We start from the raw sequence: 18261 nt of genomic DNA, 5'->3' as shown, positions 1-18261 counted from the left end.
CTGTTCTTGATTAATAACAATATGCTTTGAAATTTTGAACCCGAGAAATAGCAAAGTTCCTAAAACAGGTCAGTCCTAACATCTGAAAAGATAGCAACACTACCTTGCTGGCTAGCGCCACAGGCACACAAGGATATCTTCATTTTTCATCTGATGCCCCAAAAAAATGGTTGAACAACACAATTCTTGAAAATTACATCCTGTGACTTGAAATTGCAAGCTGTTGATAGATCTGCTGATACGTAAAACTGAGATGTTGTTAGGTTGTAAATGAAAAATAAGTCTACCAGGAAAGCCTTTAGGAAGTTAGTTGTTTATTTTTAAAGACATTTTTTAGTTTTTCCGTTTAAAATTTTTTGTATTTAAGGATATGCATTGAATCAAGATAATATTACTAATTTTCCAGTCCCAAAATTCTTGTGCTTCATAAAAATTCTTTCTTTTTGTTTTGTTTTCATTCAGTGCAATACAACAACAAATTGGTACCAAAGCGATTATCTTGAGGGATTTGTGAGTTGAAAGAGGTCATAAACACAAGCCAAAAGATAAACATTAAACCAAAATCATAACAGTTGTCAAATAATGGAAAATGATAAAACTTTCTCATCTATTACACCGCTATTGTTTGATGGTGATAATTATCAAGCTTAGGCTGTCAGAATGACATCTTGATGCATTAGACCTTTGGGAGAAAATCCTACAATGGCTCAACTCAAATACCACAAAGAAAGGAAGACCAGGAAATACAAAGCTGCCGCTTGTCTATTTTCTACTGTGTTAAGCACAATATTCACAAGGATCATGAACCTAATGTTTGAAATAGACATACAGGACTACCTTAAAGAGGAATACCAGGGTAATGAAAGAAAACATGCAAATGCTCAACTTGATCAGAGAGTTTGAAATGCAAAGATAAAGGAGACAGAAAACATAAAAAGATTATTCTGACAGGTTGTTAAGCCTAGTCAACCAAGTGAAGTTGTTTAGAATAGTTTTCTTAGAGGAACGAATTGTGCAAAAAATTCTTATAACTCCACCTGAAAAAATATGAGTTTAAAATGTTGCAACATCACTTTTTTGTGTGAAGGTATTGATTCGTCTACTCAAAATCTGAGAATCCACTCTTTGAAATGTATCATCTTCTTCATTTCAACTTTGATTTTCAATCCATTTGTTTTCACTCATCATCAATTTCTTCTGTAGCGTCATTTTTCATCAAAACATCATTTTGAACAATTGAGACATGAAAACACACAAAATACACCCATGATTCCAGAAAACACATTTATAACACAATTAAGCATAGTCACTCAAATCAAACTTAATTTTCAATAATTAATCCCAGAAAACACTGCATATAAGTGCACCTTCAAGCACTTAATAGAAAATACCAAGCACTCTATGTGTGTAAACTCATAAGGCTCTCAATGGACTGAAGCAAGCTCCTAAGGCTTGGTATCAAAAACTAAAGGAAGCACTTACCACATGGTGTTTCAACAACTCTAAAGTAGATTCATCACTGTTCTACTTAAACAAAGATGAGAATCTAGGGGTGTTACTAGTGTTTTTTAATGATATAATCATCATAGGAATCTTACAATGAAACAGAATTTCTGATTGAGGAGACTCTGCAATACTCCAAGTCCTGAAAAAACATATGGTATCAGATTTCTTAATACTTGTGCACAACTATTTTTCTTCAGCTTAAAAACAAAAGAAAAACATTCAATATGATATTTTTTATTACTTACCAAGACACTTAATGATTTCATTAAGGTTATAAAAGCTTCAATTGTTTTAAAAATAACAAAGCATAGGATTTCACTCAATACTTTGACTGTTTACATTGTGAAATAAAGACAAAAACAGAGTAAAAGGAGAAGAGAGAAATTACCAGTGAACTGATGGCAACTGTAGCCCTTAGAGAATTCAGAAGGTTATCTCTTTGCACATATGCAAAATCAAAGTTCAGAAAGAACCTGGGAGATCTTGGTTAGTATTGGGTGGAGATTGATGAAAGTATTGGACATCCACTTATCCTGTTCTCCAATGTTGCCATATAACAAGATGACTTGTCAGCGACCTTAATTTGAGGCTAGCAAGATTATTTACCAAGGTCTAAGTCTCATCATTCTAATCTCCGCTTCCTCCATTTCGACAAATATTAGAGAGAGATTTCAATTTGGAGATATTAATAACTGATGAGGAAAATGTGATACTATAAATTTAAAGCTCAGGCACTTGACATAACTTAAGATTACCGAACGTTATCTTATTGCTTACATTTATACACTAACATAACATAGAATGTATCTTAAATTATCTACTTCTTGAAGAGAAAATTACCAGAGTAAAGGCGGCAATAGCTGCTTGAGAATTCATGGTCTTGTCAATTCAGAAATGCGAAATCAATGCTGCGTTTGCAGAAAAAGGAAAATCCTTCTTGCCAGTGAACATCCACCATGAAAAATCAATGTACGAATATGTAGCTTTAAAATTCCTGGTTTTTACAATTGCAATGGTACAAGTATTAAATATTACTTGATTTTATTCCAAAAATTAAAAAGAATACAATTAAATTACTATTAAAAAAATAAGAGAGGAAATCACCTGCGAGTTACATTGATGGCATCCCTAGGTGTTTGAGAATTCAAAGTTGGTATCTTTGCGCATATACAGCATCATTGTTGCAGTTGATAGCTTGCTGAAGATGATGATGAGTTATCGGTTCTGTGTTCGTCGAGAAGAGGACAATTATAAAATTCCTTCTTCAACGTTGACATCTGACGAAGATGGTTAGGCAGTGATGTCAATTTGGGGCACAAAGAAATTTTCAAGGTCTTAAGAGATGGCATGACTGTAATATCTCCGTCTCTTCTCTTCGTAATATTGTAATTCCACTCTTCCCAGTCTTCCATATCATCAAACATTAGAAATTTTAAGTTTGGAAAAGCAATTACTGATGAAGATGCTGATGTGGTATCATTCTCTATTCCCAAAAACTCATTACCCACTCTTTTCACTCTCTTCATTCCCCATATCATAAGAATTTCAAGGGATGATAACTTACCCAAAGGAGGCAAATGCTCAAAGTTTATACAATTCACCAAACATAACTTTCTCAATTTGTTTAATGACACCATCCAATTAGGGAACATAGTGTTGCCTTTATAATTTCGCAGCCATAGCGTCCTTAAATTTGGGGGTGGTTGCAACGCTTCAAGAAATTCTTCATAATCATGCCCCTCATTGTTACTCCCCTTAAAGCTTAGACTCAAACCACGCAGGTTTTTCTTATTGATTAATTCTATTCCCTTGACCTTAGCTGCATCTGTCAACTTTCCAAAGCCTTCTATACCAAGATCTTGAAGGCCTTTGAAGTTTCTAAGACATTCAATGGAACATGCTTTACTACCATAACTGCCATCACTTATCACAAATTCTCCTAATGTTCGTAGACCGGTCAATCGTTCTAAACCTTTTGGCATGTAACTTATACTAGTTTCCCCATTCAACAAATATCTCATGTTAATTAAATTTCCCATCCCTTGAGGTAGTTTTTTGAGACCACTACACCAAGTAATGTCTAAGGTCTGTAGATTGTGTAACTCACACAATGTTTCGGGCAATTTTTTTATATTATGGTTTCGTGACAAATCAAGATACCTCAAGTGTATTAACCCTTTTATTTCTACAGGAATTTCTTCGATGGAGCAATTTTTCAAAGATAGTGACCTTAAATATGCCAACGGATCAACTAATTTGGACAAAACTATCTTAGGGTGGTTAGTACCATAATTACAATCAACCATAAGGCTACGTAGAAAAGTCTTTCTAGTATATATGGAGCTAGGAAATGAGGCCCCTTCTTGAATCTTTATCATTGAATGTCTAACTCTATCATAAGTAGAGTCCAATTCTAGCTCCCCAACACCAGCAACCTCCATTGCATAACACTCATTTTGGGTAAGATATTGAGCAAAATCATGTACTATATCATGCATCTTGCAAAGCTCTGCTCTACTACAAGAAGTCATTTTGTCAAAATCTTGAAAGAAAGAACGCATTGCTAAGGTATCAAAATACTCTCCGCCAATTAACTCCATATCCTCATTTGGCTTTGACTTCACATAACCATGGGCCATCCATAGCCTAATCAATTCTCTTACATCTATTTCGTAATCCTTTGGAAAAATGGCACAATATAAGAAACATTTTTTCAAAGTACAGGGCAAATCACAATAACTTAATAGTAGAGGTCGAAAAACCTCTTGTTCTACCTTTTCTATTTCCCAAATTTCACTGCCTAAGATATTTTGCCATTCATCAAAAGTTCTTTTATAACGCAAAAGACTAGCTAAAGTCTTTACAGCAAGCGGCAAACCCTTACACTTTTGGACAAGTTTCCTACCAATTTCCACCAATTCATTAGATTCTTCAATGGTTTTTCCAAAAAAAGCAATTCGACTAAATAATAACCAACACTTTTCCTCAAGAAGTGTTCCTAGTGAGATAATTTTGGTGGTTCCTATGACATTTGCAACTTCCTCTTTTCGCGTGGTCACCAAAATTCTACTTTCTGGAGAACCACATGTAAGAGAAGATTTCAAATTTTCCCAGTTTTTTGGATCTTCAGTCCATACATCGTCTAAGATAAGAAGAAACTTCTTTCTGTATAAAATTTGATGTATGTTTTGCACCACGGTTTCTAACTCATGTAAGTTTAGTGCATTATTTGTAAGAGATTCAAGAATTGCTTTGGCAATCCTAAGCTCATCAAATGGCTCAGAAACACATACCCATATTTTTTTCTCAAAATGAGTGCTTACCTTATCATTGTTAAAAACTAATTTGGCAAGGGTAGTTTTACCAATTCCTCCCATCCCTACTATAGAGATGATGCAAAGATCTTGCATACAACTACTCTGACTCAGTAATAAATCTACAATTGTATTTCTATCACCTTCTCTTCCATAAACCTCTGTTAAATCAACAATAGAGGTTGTCATTGGTCGCTCTATTTCTTTGTTACCCTCTGTCATTGATCTAAAGTTGAACGTCTCTTTTTCCTTAGCAATACTATCAAGTTTTCTATCAAGATCTTTTATCTTGACAGCAATGTGGTAGCGCATAACCAATGGCCTACAACCGAGATAGTGAAGAATGAAGGAACATACCTTTTTCACTGGATTAAATGCAGCTTCAGCTTTCTTAATTTTCAATTTCTGAAGCTTCGTGTTCCACTCATCCAACACATCGTCAATGTCATAAGACACGTCTTTAAGCTTGGTTAACCAAACTCTCACGGCGTTATCCTTAGCCTGTCTGTTCTCAGCATCATCAAGCACAGCTTGAATGGACAGTAAGTTGCTTTGAAGCCTTCCAACTTCTTGGCCAGCACCTGCAATCAGCCTAATCCCTCCTTCCGCTGGTTGACGAATCATTGAAGCAAGTTGTTCCAACACCATCTGCACAAGGAATTCAGCCATAATGAAAGATGTTATGAAACTGATCAAAACAGAAATGGGTGTTCTTGTTTATGTTGTGCCAATTTGTTTGAATCAGTCAACAAAGGCGGAGCACCACAAGTCTAAACAGTGAGTCAAAATCACTTTTTTATTATGTATTTGTAGTTAGCCAAATTTGTAGAATCGAAGTCGGCAAATTTTCAAGAACTATTAGTCAAAACTATTTTTAGGAACTGCTAGTCATAACTGATTTCAAATTTTAGAATTACCTTTGTCATTTCCATGCGCTACCCAATTTCAAGGGCTAGAAAATAGAATTCGATTTAAAGTGGAAGCCATCTGTGCTCACAAATCCTAAATGCCATGGTTAGTGAGATGAAACCTTTTTCAATTGCAAACACCTCACTAACTCTTCACATGCAAAAAACAGAAGGGTGTTTTTTATTAAATTCTTATTTCTTAAATACAGACTATATAAGAGAAAAGTGATTTTCATTAAACCCTTCTTAGTTAAAGTATGACAGTGATTTCCATCAAGCAATTTTAATCAAATTTTAAACTTTTGAAAATTGATTAGCCAAGTTATTGACAAACCGGCTAACCAATTTTATAAAAAAAAAAAAAGTTGGTTGGCTCACCCGACCAACCATTATAAAAAAAATTTGTATATATAAAAGTTGGTTGGCCCACCCGGCCAACCCTTATAAAAAAAAAAAATTTATATATAAAAGTTGGTTGGCCCACCTGGCCAACTAATTTTCTTTCAAAAACAATCATCGGAGAAGTTGTGAAAGACGAAGAACTTTGTCTTAGATAAAGATTACCGTCGGTTGAGATCTCTAACGATTGTCTTATTTTTAGACGAAAACATCATCTTTGTCCAAGATAAAGGCACTTCGATGAAGACGATTTTGTCTTTGTCAAAGAAAATAGGTTTTAATAATAGTTGAGATATGATCAACAAGGAGATTTAAGTCGAGAGGGAGAGCCAGTGTAGCCAAAAACAATCGTCTCCGATGATGATTTACAAACCCTATAGGGGAATGTTGATTTTTCATACTTCAAATTGGAGAAATTATGAGATTTCAAACTGAAGAGAGCAAACGTAATAAAACATTAGTTTTTTAAAATTTTTTATTAAATAAAGATTTTACCCCCAATTATAATTAAGATTTTAAATGAATGTATGAATGAGACTTTTAACTTTTCAAATCCTACAAATTTGACTTTGAGAATACATCTAAACTTGGATAAGAAATAGTCTTTTGGCCTTAATTTAAAAGGGTGCTTTTATCATTAAATTAGAAAATGGTAAATCAATAATTTATTAAAAAGTTAACACAAACACAAATAGAAATAGATAACATATGAGTTTTTTGGATTTTATAGACTTAACGCGCGAAATTTTGTTATTTCAACATTCCTGAGATGGGACATAATTTTTTGGGCTTAAGATAAAAGTAGTAAGAACTCAATTTCCCAAAAAGAAATTATATGTAAATTAAGAGAGGTCGTCAAAGAAATCTCTAGAGGATGCTAAGTTTCCCTTAATTTATTTAATAGTGAATTACATTTTTTCTCCAAAGTATACTCTTACCGTTTCTTTCAGCCTTAATTAGTATAAATAATATTTTTTATTCAAAATCAAATATAATTAATATTTTTTTATTTAAAATTAAATTTTATTAATAAAATGACAGTATTAAAGAGTCAAATAATTATTTTATCTCTATATTTTATTTTTTAAAATTATTATTTTAAAAATTAAAAATAATATTTTAAATAAACAAATTATATAAAAAGACTATTACTTCCTTGTTTGTGTATTGAAGCCTACACAACACAACCATGGAAGTTGATCATCACGATGGCCTGCCATGTAATCTATTTTCACTATTTTTGTGATTCTGTCTAATCATTACCCTTTCTCACATAAACATTTGCTCAAATACATTTCCTCTACAATCAAGCTTTCGAATCACCCTTGGGTAGGTGGCAAACCCATAATTTTTGTAGAGAGAGCCCTCCGCATTAAGGTGGATGCAAACTGAATTGAGTTTAAATATCTTTTGATTCAAGTTTAACTCAAATAAAAAATAGTTTAGTTTGAATTAATGATTCAAATTTATGATTTGATTTTATTTGAATCGATGTTTGAATTTGTGGCACATTAATAAAACAACGTTGTTTTACTTAAATGATAGACAAAATTATTGATTCTATACATGAATTTAAACTGAATTAAGTCATACATTTGAACTGTCAACTCAAGCTAAAAATTCAAATTGAACTAAGTTACAAATTTAAATTACTGATTCATGCTATGAATTTGAGTTGAAATCAAAATGAATTAAGTGGAATATCTTTTAGCTTAAGTTTGACTTGCTTTCAAAAAAACAAGTCAAACTTTTCAATTTGAATTCAAATTAAAAAATTTAAACTAAGTTGAATCGAGTTAAACTAGCTTCTAAGAGTGAAATGGCTCGGTTTAGATTCACCTTTATCTCTACAACTCTATTATTGTTTGTCAATAAATAGTGAAAATTTAAAAAATAAAAACGACCAATTCTTGAGCAAAAGAAATAATTTAATAACATAATTAATTTTTTGAGTGGAAAAACTTTTTCACTATCAAGAGAGTAAAAAAAAAAAAAAACATGGGAATCTAGTGATTAACTTAAATATAATATAATCGAATGCATTTACATTAGCTATAACTCTTGAAAATTATTTTGCACAAATTTATAATTCAATCACAATTATAATACAAGTAAAATACATAAAAGTTTACAAAAAAATTGATTAAATTGACCGAATAAACAATCAAATGTTTAGGTTTTATAATTTTAAATCTAACTGATAAATCAAAACTTAATCGTACTAATTAAAGATCTATACTTTTTATTGTATACTAATAAAAAAAATCAAGTTAAAATATTATATTCAAATATTTGAATAATTAAATATCAATTATATATTTTAGCATCATTTTTCAAAAAAAATTAAAACCATGTATTTGGAAATAAAATTTTGAGGTGGTTGCCAAAATCAAGCTGACGGTACGAAGTAAAAAATCTTGTTTATGAAATTAATTTCTTGATTTCAATTTATATAAAATTTTGGTTTTTTTATACAATATGGTGTTTGTGTGATTCAATTTTACACTAGATTTAAAAATATTATTATATCAATACAAATATATCATTTAATTATAATTTTAGGTCCATTGGCTGGTGGGTTTAATAACATATCTTAAAGTTTTTTTTAGTTCAAAATTGTTTACAATTAATTTTTTAATTTTTTTAATTTTAGGTCTATTTGAAGGTAAGTCTAATAATATATCTTTTTTTTTTTTTTTGTTTAAAATTGTTTACAATTAAGAGTGAACTTAAGTAACTCATTTAAAATTTTTTTTCAGGGTGGGTCTAAATATTTTTCTTTAAATATGCTCTAATTTGAAGGTGGATCTAGGCCAATCCTCACATAGGGTTAGGTTTGCCCTTGCTTATGGGATGAGGACCATAAAGGAAAATTTTAATATTGGCTTTTAAAACATACCACAAAAGCAAAAACTAAAGAGTTGGAGGAACATAAGTGAGTCTTAGATCAAAACTATGTAATGGTCTAATTTAATTTTACACTTAAATGAGTGTTTGTGTGATGGTTTAATTCAATTTTATGCTAGGTTTAGAGTATTATTTTATATCAATATAAGTATATCATTTAATTCTAATTTTAGGCCTATTTGAGAGGGGGTCTAGTAATATATTTTAAAGTTTTTTTTGTTCAAAGTTGTTTACAATTAAAAGTGAGTTTAAGTAACTCGTTTTTAATTTTTTACCAAAGTGGGTCTAAACATTTTTGTTTGAACTTTCTCAAAATTGAGGGTGGGTCTGGGCCAATCCTCACATAGGCCTAGGTTCACCCTTGACTTATGGGATGAGAATCATAAAGAAAAATCTTAATAATTATCTTTAAAACTTATTACGAAAATAAATATTGAAGAGTTGGAGGAAAAAAAGTGAGTCATAGACGAAAAAGTGTATTTTAGAGTTAAAAAAATAAATATTGTAGAGATAAACCTAAATGGTGTAGACCAAAGCTGTGTGATGGTCTAATTCAATTTTACAATTAAATGAATATTTGAGTGATTGTATAATTTAATTTTGCACTAGGTTTTGGGTATTATTTTGCGACAATACAAATATATTATTTAATTATAATTTTAGGCTCATTTGAGGCTGGGTTTAGAAGTATATCTTAAATTTTCTTTTTTTTCAAAGTTGTTTACAATTAAGAGTGAGTTTAAGTAACTCATTTTTTTTATTTTTTTAGGATGCACCTAAACATTTTTCTTTAAACTTTCTTAAATTTGAGAGTGGGTGTGGGCTAACTCTTACATGGGCCTAGGTCCCTTAGAGGAATAAAAATGAGACGAGGAAAAAAAATCATATTTTTAAGGCTTTTAAAACGTCCTACCAAAAAGCAAAGATTAAATAGTTTAAAGAAGAAGTGTGACTTGAGTGTGTTAAAGAAAGTAGATATTGTTGAGATAGCTTACATGGTGTGGACCAAAGCTATAGAGCAAGTATTGGCGATCTTTGCTTGGAACACGGAAGGTTCATGGATCTTCTTCAACTAGAGTTCGTGCAATTCAAAAAAACTTTGAAAGCAGCAAACGGACCTAAACAAGGACAAGATGACCTCAAGAATGTTAATCTTAATAAAGCATTCGTCATGGCTGACAAGGCCTTTTACACTTTTTGGTACGAAAATCCTAATTTTAAGTATTCTTATCTTAAAGAGAAATACACAAGATTGCCAAAAAATGGGAAAAGTCTTCCATGGAGGTTAGAATGAATGACTCAAAAGAAGAAAAAGATGATGAGAATGACATTTTATTGCTAGTACTCAACCTAAATATAAGGACAAAAATCTCTTATAAAAAAGCTAATATAAGATATTTCAATACTCTTTTATTATTAATGATGATGTGATAAATAATATAAAATATATATTTATTATTAACTCCACCTTAAATATTAAAATATTACTAAAATAATTTTTATTTTGTTATATATTTATATTTATTTATTAATTGTTTAGGACAATAAAATTTTTATTTTCAATTAATATAATAAATAATATTTTAGACTAATTATATTCAAGGCATTTAAGTAAAATAACATATTAGTAATCTTTTATTACATCCAATTAAACATAATAATAATTTATACTTAATAATTTTTATCTAATATAATAATACTTTATACCCTGTAATTTGTTAAGTAATTTATCTTTGTGATAATATTTTATTTTTAATAATAAAACATTACTCAAACCAAACACACTTTTATATGATTTCCTAAAGCTCAAGTCATCATGGAGACTATTCTTGGTGGTAGTGTTTTCTAAAGTGTTTTGCTTTCCATGCTTGCAAAATTGTTGTTTTATCCAATTTTTTTCAGAGGTAAGTTTTAGAGTCCAACACTTTTGTTATCTATCTTCCCAATTAGGTTCAAAGTCGTTAATGATTCTAAACTTGGGTGTTTGTCATAATTCTACAAAGAACTAAATCTCTTTTAATGTAACTTAGGTGTCGAGTCTTAGAATTAAAATATCGATCTATATGGGCCCAATTAGAGCTAAATAGGTATTTACATGATTCAACAAAAAAATTTGTATAAATCTATGTCCACAAGATAATTATTAAAATGTATGAAATAAATTACGAAAGAAGTTGTCCTTATTTTCCCTTTAATTATCCTATTTTTATAGAAAAAGAAATAAATTTAAATTAATACAATAATTAAGAATATTGATAAGGTAATGATTTTTAAAACATAAGGAATAATAAATGGACTCTTGCCACTTCATTTTTGAATTATAAGAAAATAGACCTTTAATTATAGGAAAATGATGTGTTTTATTACATCATCGTGGAAATTGTGCTCTCGACTTTTTCAATACAACTTTTAAGATTGTTTAATCCTCTAAACTTGAAGTCACTCTTTACAGATTGTTAGTCATTACGTGTTGCTTGATCACTAAATCATAATTCATGATTCTGTGAAATAATTTTTAAAAGTCGATCGCTAACATGATTTCTGATTCCCTAACAAATGCAATTTAACTTACAATAAAATTATATATACAATTTTTATATATAATTTTATATACAAATAACGATATATTATTATGTGATGAGGTATTATTTTAATTTTAATTTTTAATTATTTAATTATATATAAAATTATACAGATAACACTATCATTTTTATAATTTTACATATTATAAACAACCAATTTGATTTTTCTTCCCCACTTTATCCAAAAAAAAACTTTAATAGTCAAAAGCTTGTCCAACTCAAAATTTGCTACTCCCACTAATTGATGTGACAACATTTGAAAGTCAATTTGACATCAAAATGGATAAGACTTCACTAACAATATTATTCACACATTCACAATTTAAATTTCTGAAAAAATTTCGGAACTAAAAAGTGAAAAACAAAAGTTACTTCTTTTATTTGTCATTTTCTTTCACACCCAATTCAAAGTTTAGAATGTGTTTTTAGAAACATACCTACCTCAATTGCCACTGCAGGAAATCTAAGCCATTTTAACATCTTAATATTACACTGTTTCCACTCATCCAGACTAGATTGAATCAATATTTTCGAAGTAAATATATTCAATATTTTTAAAATCAAATCGATCACCAAACCGGTTATCTCATAGTTTATATTTTGAGCAGTTTAATTAGTCAGTTTTAATTTATTTGATAATAATAAATTATTTATATTTATTTTAGATACATAAATATATATATTTATATATATATCATCATATAATTAAGTGATTTTAAATTAAGGATAAAGTATCATCTAATCATGTGATGACACATATAAATATGTATATAATTATATACTCAAATTAGATACACATTATATTATTCTTATCAATAATAACAAAGTATATTTACTTTTTTGAAACATAAATTCCAATTCATTAAAACAAAAAAATACTCAAAAAATAGAATAAAAATAAAAATTCGGGGTTAGGGCAATAAGATTTGGTCAAACTAGTTTTTAGTGAAAATCGGATCAAATCATATATCAATTCTCGATTGACTTATTTAATTTGATCTAATTTTAAAAATATTGAATATATTTGTATTTAAGAAAAACCCAAACAAAACTAATTTGAGGGCATTCACATTGTCACTAAAAATTTACTAATTGAAGTATGATTTAAATGTGTCATATCAACAACAATTAAATTTAGAACTAACCTTTAATGTCGAATACAAAAGCCAAACATATATATATATATATATATGCGGAGAACCTTAAAAAAAAAAAAACAATTTAAGTTGATATTCTTGTGACATTTGAAGGGTTGTGTGTGAGAAGCAAGGAAGGATTCGATTGAGTTTGGTTTATCTGAGTTTGAACTCAAATTTGAGAGGTTTTGTATTGTCAAAATCAAGCTCAATTTTAAGTTTAGGTATTGTTCAATCGAAATAATATTGTTTTAATCAATATATATCAAAATAATATCACTTTAATTTATTTTAGCTAAACTCAGCTCAATATTGTAATCAAACTCAAACTTAACTTTTTCGAATTGAATCAAACTCATATTCGACCCAAATTCAAATTTAACTCATTTGAATTCACCTATATTATGAATATTATATAGTCTAATAAGTTTATATGTATACATTTTGAGTGCACATAATAGATACACAAATTATGTGTTATCATATAATTGAATATTTTAAATTAATAAATAATAATACTTAATCATATAATAATATATCATTTATGAGTTCATTTTGTATATTTAAAATACTTACTTAAAATAGTTATATTTAACTTGACTCTTAAATATGAGTCGTGTTATATGTATAATTTGTATACATAATTTTATATATAAATAATGACGTATCATTATACGATTAAATAATTAAAAATTAAAAATAATCTAATATCTAACCATATAATAATATATAATTACTTATATATAGATTGTGCCCATAAAATTATTTCTTTAAATAATTATGGAAACGTGTAATAATGCCTTTAGAAATGGAAAAAATGTGAAAAATGAGGGAATTGGATGGTTTTTGTGATCTCTTGAAAGAAAGCAAAGCACCAACCACTTACAAACAAACTCGTGACCCATAATATTCTTGTGGGCCCCCGACTTCCTCACTAGTCTGCTCTGTTGTCAATTAATTATGGGATTTATTATTTTATTTATGAGTAATAAATAATAATTAAAGCTTTAAAGAATTAAATACGATCTAATTAAATTTAATTTATATTTCTCTTTATTATTCTAAGAAAGGAATTAGCATTAATGTTAATTACCCAAAATTTAAGTCATATTATTCTAAAATGATGTAAATTTCTGACCATACTCCAGAAGTTGGATTGGACTTCTCACTCCAATCACTTTACTCCTAAAATCTCTCTCTGTTTGTGTGCAAAGGTCGAAATTTCTGACCATCTTTTTGTTAATCATGAATATCGCAAACTGGGTTCTTTTGGTTGTTACTCTGCTATTTGTTAGATTTTCTGATGGCTCTTTGAGCTCAGATGGGTTCTCAGAAATTCCCAAGAAGTTTTTGGATTTTGCCAAAAGGCAGGAGGTTGTGGACTGGATGGTTGGTGTTAGGAGGAAGATACATGAGAATCCTGAACTGGGTTATGAGGAATTTGAGACTAGTAAGCTTATTAGACAAGAGTTGGATAAAATGGGTGTTAAGCATAAATACCCAGTTGCAGTTACTGGTGTTGTTGGTTTCATAGGGACCGGTGAACCTCCTTTTGTCGCAGTTAGAGCTGATATGGATGCTCTTCCCATGCAGGTTTAGTTCAATTCTCGTAGGTTTTTTTTTTCTTCTGTTGGAGTTTTTTGGGTATTTTTTCAAATGATGTTGTTTGATTTCAAGAAGTTTTGTGTTGTTATAATATCATATCTGAGTTTGGTTTAGATTGACCGTTAGGCTGATACTGTGAAATAAGATGAGTTCTGAAAATGAATAACTTCTTTTATTGGTTTTTTATTGAAGTTAAAATGGTTGAATTTAGTGTTTATGTTGGTTTTTTTGTATGTTCAATGTTGTTGTTTGATGGAAATATGTTTTATGCGTGATTAGTTTTATCGAAGTCACTGGCTAAAATGATCAAATAAAATGGATTTTGGAAATGAATAATTTTGTTGAAATTTCAGTTCATTTTATTGATTTTCTGATGTCTAGAGTGACTTTCCAATTTTATGTATCACACAATAATGGTAATGATGATTTGGTCGCCTCTTGTCTTTCATTAGAAAACTTTTTCCTTGGTTGAAGAAGGGAATTTTTTAAGAACTGAACTGATGAGGCTGATGGATATTATAGGAAATGGTGGAGTGGGAGCACAAGAGCAAAGTTCCCGGGAAAATGCATGCTTGTGGTCATGATGCCCATGTCACTATGCTTCTTGGTGCTGCAAAAATCCTTCAAGAGCATCGTGAAGATTTAAAGGTGCGTTGTTTTATTGTCACCTGTTAAGTTTGACTTCTTTCTAGACTAAGATACTATTTCTTTGATAGTGACTCTGAAACTGGAATATAGGATAGATAACTGATTTTACTAACATGTTTCTTTCGTGATGATTGGCTTTTGATGCAAAGTCTAATTTTCACAGTGTGATGCCTTTAAAAAGTGGAAAAAATATTCCAAGAACAGTGTTTAGGAGCTCAAAGTGCAATTAAGCCCTCAATTGATGACTAGATTATTTTTTCATGTTTTGTCCCTTTCAGATAGTCATTTTGTGACTTTATTATCATATGTGAAATGCAAAAAAGAATACCTGGACATCATTGTTGCAAAAATTGCCTCCAATTTTAGGACAGATTGCAGAACTTAGAATTGCTAGCCCAACACTGTGAGCTTTTATGTTTTCACACTTGTCGTTTTATCCATTTCACATTGAAAGAAATGTGAGAGATAGAGAGATTTTGATGCAGACTTTTCTTTCTTTCATTTCTCAAAAGGTTTTTTAAGTGGAATGCATCAGTTGGATGATTATCTTTCTGATTCAATTTCTCTAACGATCAGTTCACGAACTGGCTGACGTTAGACATTACAAAGTGGCATATTAACTATTAAAATTTTGAGTTTTACTGGTGAAAAGTCCCAAGTTTATTTTCCTCCTTCCTCCTCAGAAGTGATAGTTTCATATTTTTTAGTTTTTTGTTTCAGAAATACAAAATAATGTCAATTAATGAAAAATGTTTCACTTTAAAAGTTTGAAGGTTTGGAGCTTCGTTGTTCTCTCTCTCATAGATGCCTGATTGTGAACCATTTTGTTTGTTTCACTAGGGTACTGTTGTTCTTGTTTTCCAACCTGCTGAAGAAGGAGGTGGAGGAGCAAAGAAAATTATCGATGCAGGAGCATTAGATAATGTTAAGGCTATCTTTGGGTTGCATGTTTCACCTGATATACCGGTAGGTCAAGTAGCCTCAAGGCCAGGTCCTCTGTTAGCTGGGAGTGGCTTCTTTGAAGCAGTAATTACTGGAAAAGGAGGTCATGCAGCCATCCCCCAGCACTCAATAGACCCAATATTGGCAGCATCTAATGTGATTGTAAGTTTGCAACATCTGATTTCACGTGAAGCTGATCCACTTGACTCACAGGTAATTTTGTCACCTCCAAAGTTTCTTATATTTATGCAATATGTTAGCTTCTTTTAGAACAATTTTTCCTGTGATGCACATGCACCAGTAATTCTCTAGGATAATGTTCTGTCTTTGTATGGCCTGCATCAGCCTTTTTAGCCTGCTTGAGATTGTTGTTGATGCCTAGTTTGGATTTGTCACCTTAGAGGTTTTGGTTCTCCAGATTACATGACGTCATATCAGAGTAGAAACCATTGCTTTTGTTCTCTGAAGCATATTGTGTTTTTGAGATAAATCTATCCAGGTTCTTCTCAAAGTGTTTGTGACACTGTTTGTAATATGTTGTGGCAAACTTTTTTTTGCTGGTTATTGTATTACTTTTGGACAGCAGACTGCAGATTTATCATGTTTGCAAGCTCAGATGTACAAAGGAGAATTCTGGCAAAACAAGCAGATATTTAATCTATTATACAGTATGAAGGTCATTTCTCATTTGCATAAATTTGGCCTTCTACAAATTCTGGATGTTACAGGAAGTACGGTTAGGGTGGGTTTGACCACCCGGTTCATTCTATTGTCATCTTATCATTTATTTAAGAATTTTTCCCTCCATGGGTTGGTGAGAATGAAAAATAAAACATGATTTAAGTATCCAAGTGGTGGTCAATGGCAGGTCTCTGAACAACTCATTTGTTTAGGAATTCTCCCAATATGCTGTTACAAGATCAATAGTAATTTAAGTTCTTGTGAAGCTCCAACCAATCTTATATGCCTTAATAAAGGAGAGAAATATCATGATACCGATATTGATGTGACTTTGATTAAATGCATCTCCTTTAGACTTTTTATTTAATATATTCATGATATATTTCTGCTTCTGATTTTATATTTTCTCAGCAGTATGGCTCATTATTCATTAATTTATGAAGCCTCGTAGAATGGCTGCACTATTTTGAATGCAACCTTCTAATTATTAAGGGATTCACTTGCAGGTAGTGACAGTTGCTAAGTTTCAAGGAGGTGGAGCATTCAATGTCATTCCAGATTCAGTCACTATTGGCGGCACTTTCCGTGCGTTTTCAAAGGAGAGCTTCATGCAATTAAAGCAGAGGATTGAGGAGGTTAGCAGTTGAATAGGTTCACCTTTTAGTTCTTGAATTTTAACCTAATAAGCTTCAAGAGGTTCTTTACTCCTAAGATGGTGTCTCAAACATGAACGTTCTTATAATTTTCATGTATTGTTAACATTTTAGCCAGTGGCCCAATCTAATGGCATCTCCTTCCCATTAGAATGGGATAGATGGTGCAATCATAGGTTTAAGCACACTTGGGTTGGTGTATTCGAGTGTAATCTGAGACTAGCAAAAATATATTGAAGGGTTTTCTTCTAAAGCTTTTGTTATTTTTATGATCTGGATAGACTGATTCACTTCTCTTACAGGTTATCATAGGGCAAGCTGCTGTCCAGAGGTGTAGCACAACTGTCAAATTCCAAGGAGACGGTAAACCTTTTTTTCCTCCAACTGTGAATGACAAAGACTTACATGAGCACTTCCAGATAGTTGCTAGAGATATGATTGGAAGTCAGAAAGTTAGCATTATGCAGCCATTGATGGGCTCTGAAGATTTTTCATTCTATCAAGAAGCAATGCCTGGATACTTTTACTTTCTTGGAATGAAGAATGAGACGCTTGGGAAGCTTGAGTCTGTGCACTCTCCCTACTTCACAGTCAATGAAGATGCACTTCCATATGGTTCGGCTCTTCACGCATCACTGGCTTTAAGATTTCTTCTTGATTTCCAACCAAAAATTTCTTCTTCAGTGGGAAAACAACACGACGAACTGTGAGTTGCTGATGGACTGTCTTCTGAACATTTATGAAACATGGTTTTGTCATATTCTTTCATGGAGGGAAGTGAGATTAATACTGTTATACTGTCTTGGTCGTAAATATAACTATTGTTGAAGATTTAGTTGAATCTTATCATCAGAATTTTAAGTTTGCTTCCCAGAAAAAGTATTACTTCTGCTATAGTCAATACCAATTCAAAATAATCTCTGTAGTAGTCTTTAATCTATGACAAATCAGTTTTCTACCAGATTTTCTGTCTGCTTTAC

General features: G+C 30.8%; 2 protein-coding genes across 6 annotated transcripts in view; one reads left to right on the top strand and one right to left on the bottom strand.

Annotated features, from left to right (window-relative positions):
- The window catches only part of LOC123218643 (putative disease resistance protein RGA3), a 34247-nt gene extending 28247 nt beyond the window's left edge, over positions 1-6000 (bottom strand). For 3 of the 5 annotated variants that reach the window (XM_044640154.1, XM_044640157.1, XM_044640155.1), the window contains exons 1-4: positions 2611-5679; positions 2347-2500; positions 1895-2039; positions 104-1645 (exon numbers count right to left, since the gene is read on the bottom strand). In XM_044640154.1, coding sequence (XP_044496089.1) covers positions 2682-5489 — 2808 coding nt within the window. In that variant the 5' untranslated portion in view covers positions 5490-5679 and the 3' untranslated portion in view covers positions 104-1645; positions 1895-2039; positions 2347-2500; positions 2611-2681. Of the gene's footprint in view, positions 1-103; positions 1646-1894; positions 2040-2346; positions 2501-2610; positions 5680-5737 lie in introns of those variants that run through there. The other 2 variants (XM_044640159.1, XM_044640158.1) reach the window with 2 other exon arrangements.
- Positions 6001-13871: 7871 nt separating this feature from the next.
- LOC123219262 (IAA-amino acid hydrolase ILR1-like 4) lies at positions 13872-18242 on the top strand. The gene is made up of 5 exons (XM_044641107.1): positions 13872-14345; positions 14880-15005; positions 15846-16160; positions 17135-17263; positions 17584-18242. The coding sequence occupies exons 1-5, from the start codon at positions 13998-14000 to the stop codon at positions 17989-17991; spliced, it is 1326 nt and encodes a 441-aa protein (XP_044497042.1). The 5' UTR covers positions 13872-13997; the 3' UTR covers positions 17992-18242.
- Positions 18243-18261: the final 19 nt, after the last annotated feature.

Source organism: Mangifera indica, chromosome 6 (assembly GCF_011075055.1).
Source record: "Mangifera indica cultivar Alphonso chromosome 6, CATAS_Mindica_2.1, whole genome shotgun sequence".
NCBI classification, from domain to species: Eukaryota; Viridiplantae; Streptophyta; class Magnoliopsida; order Sapindales; family Anacardiaceae; genus Mangifera; species Mangifera indica.
Note: the sequence above shows the minus strand (reverse complement) of the source record. Positions and strands in the feature narration are given on the sequence as shown.

Excerpts from the sequence above, each read along its gene's own strand:
- LOC123219262 (XM_044641107.1), top strand. The coding sequence starts at position 13,998 with ATGAATATCGCAAACTGGGTTCTTTTGGTTGTTACTCTGCTATTTGTT. Across the intron at positions 15,006-15,845 it reads AGCATCGTGAAGATTTAAAG|GGTACTGTTGTTCTTGTTTT; the intron begins GTGCGTTGTTTT and ends TTGTTTCACTAG. Across the intron at positions 16,161-17,134 it reads CTGATCCACTTGACTCACAG|GTAGTGACAGTTGCTAAGTT; the intron begins GTAATTTTGTCA and ends ATTCACTTGCAG.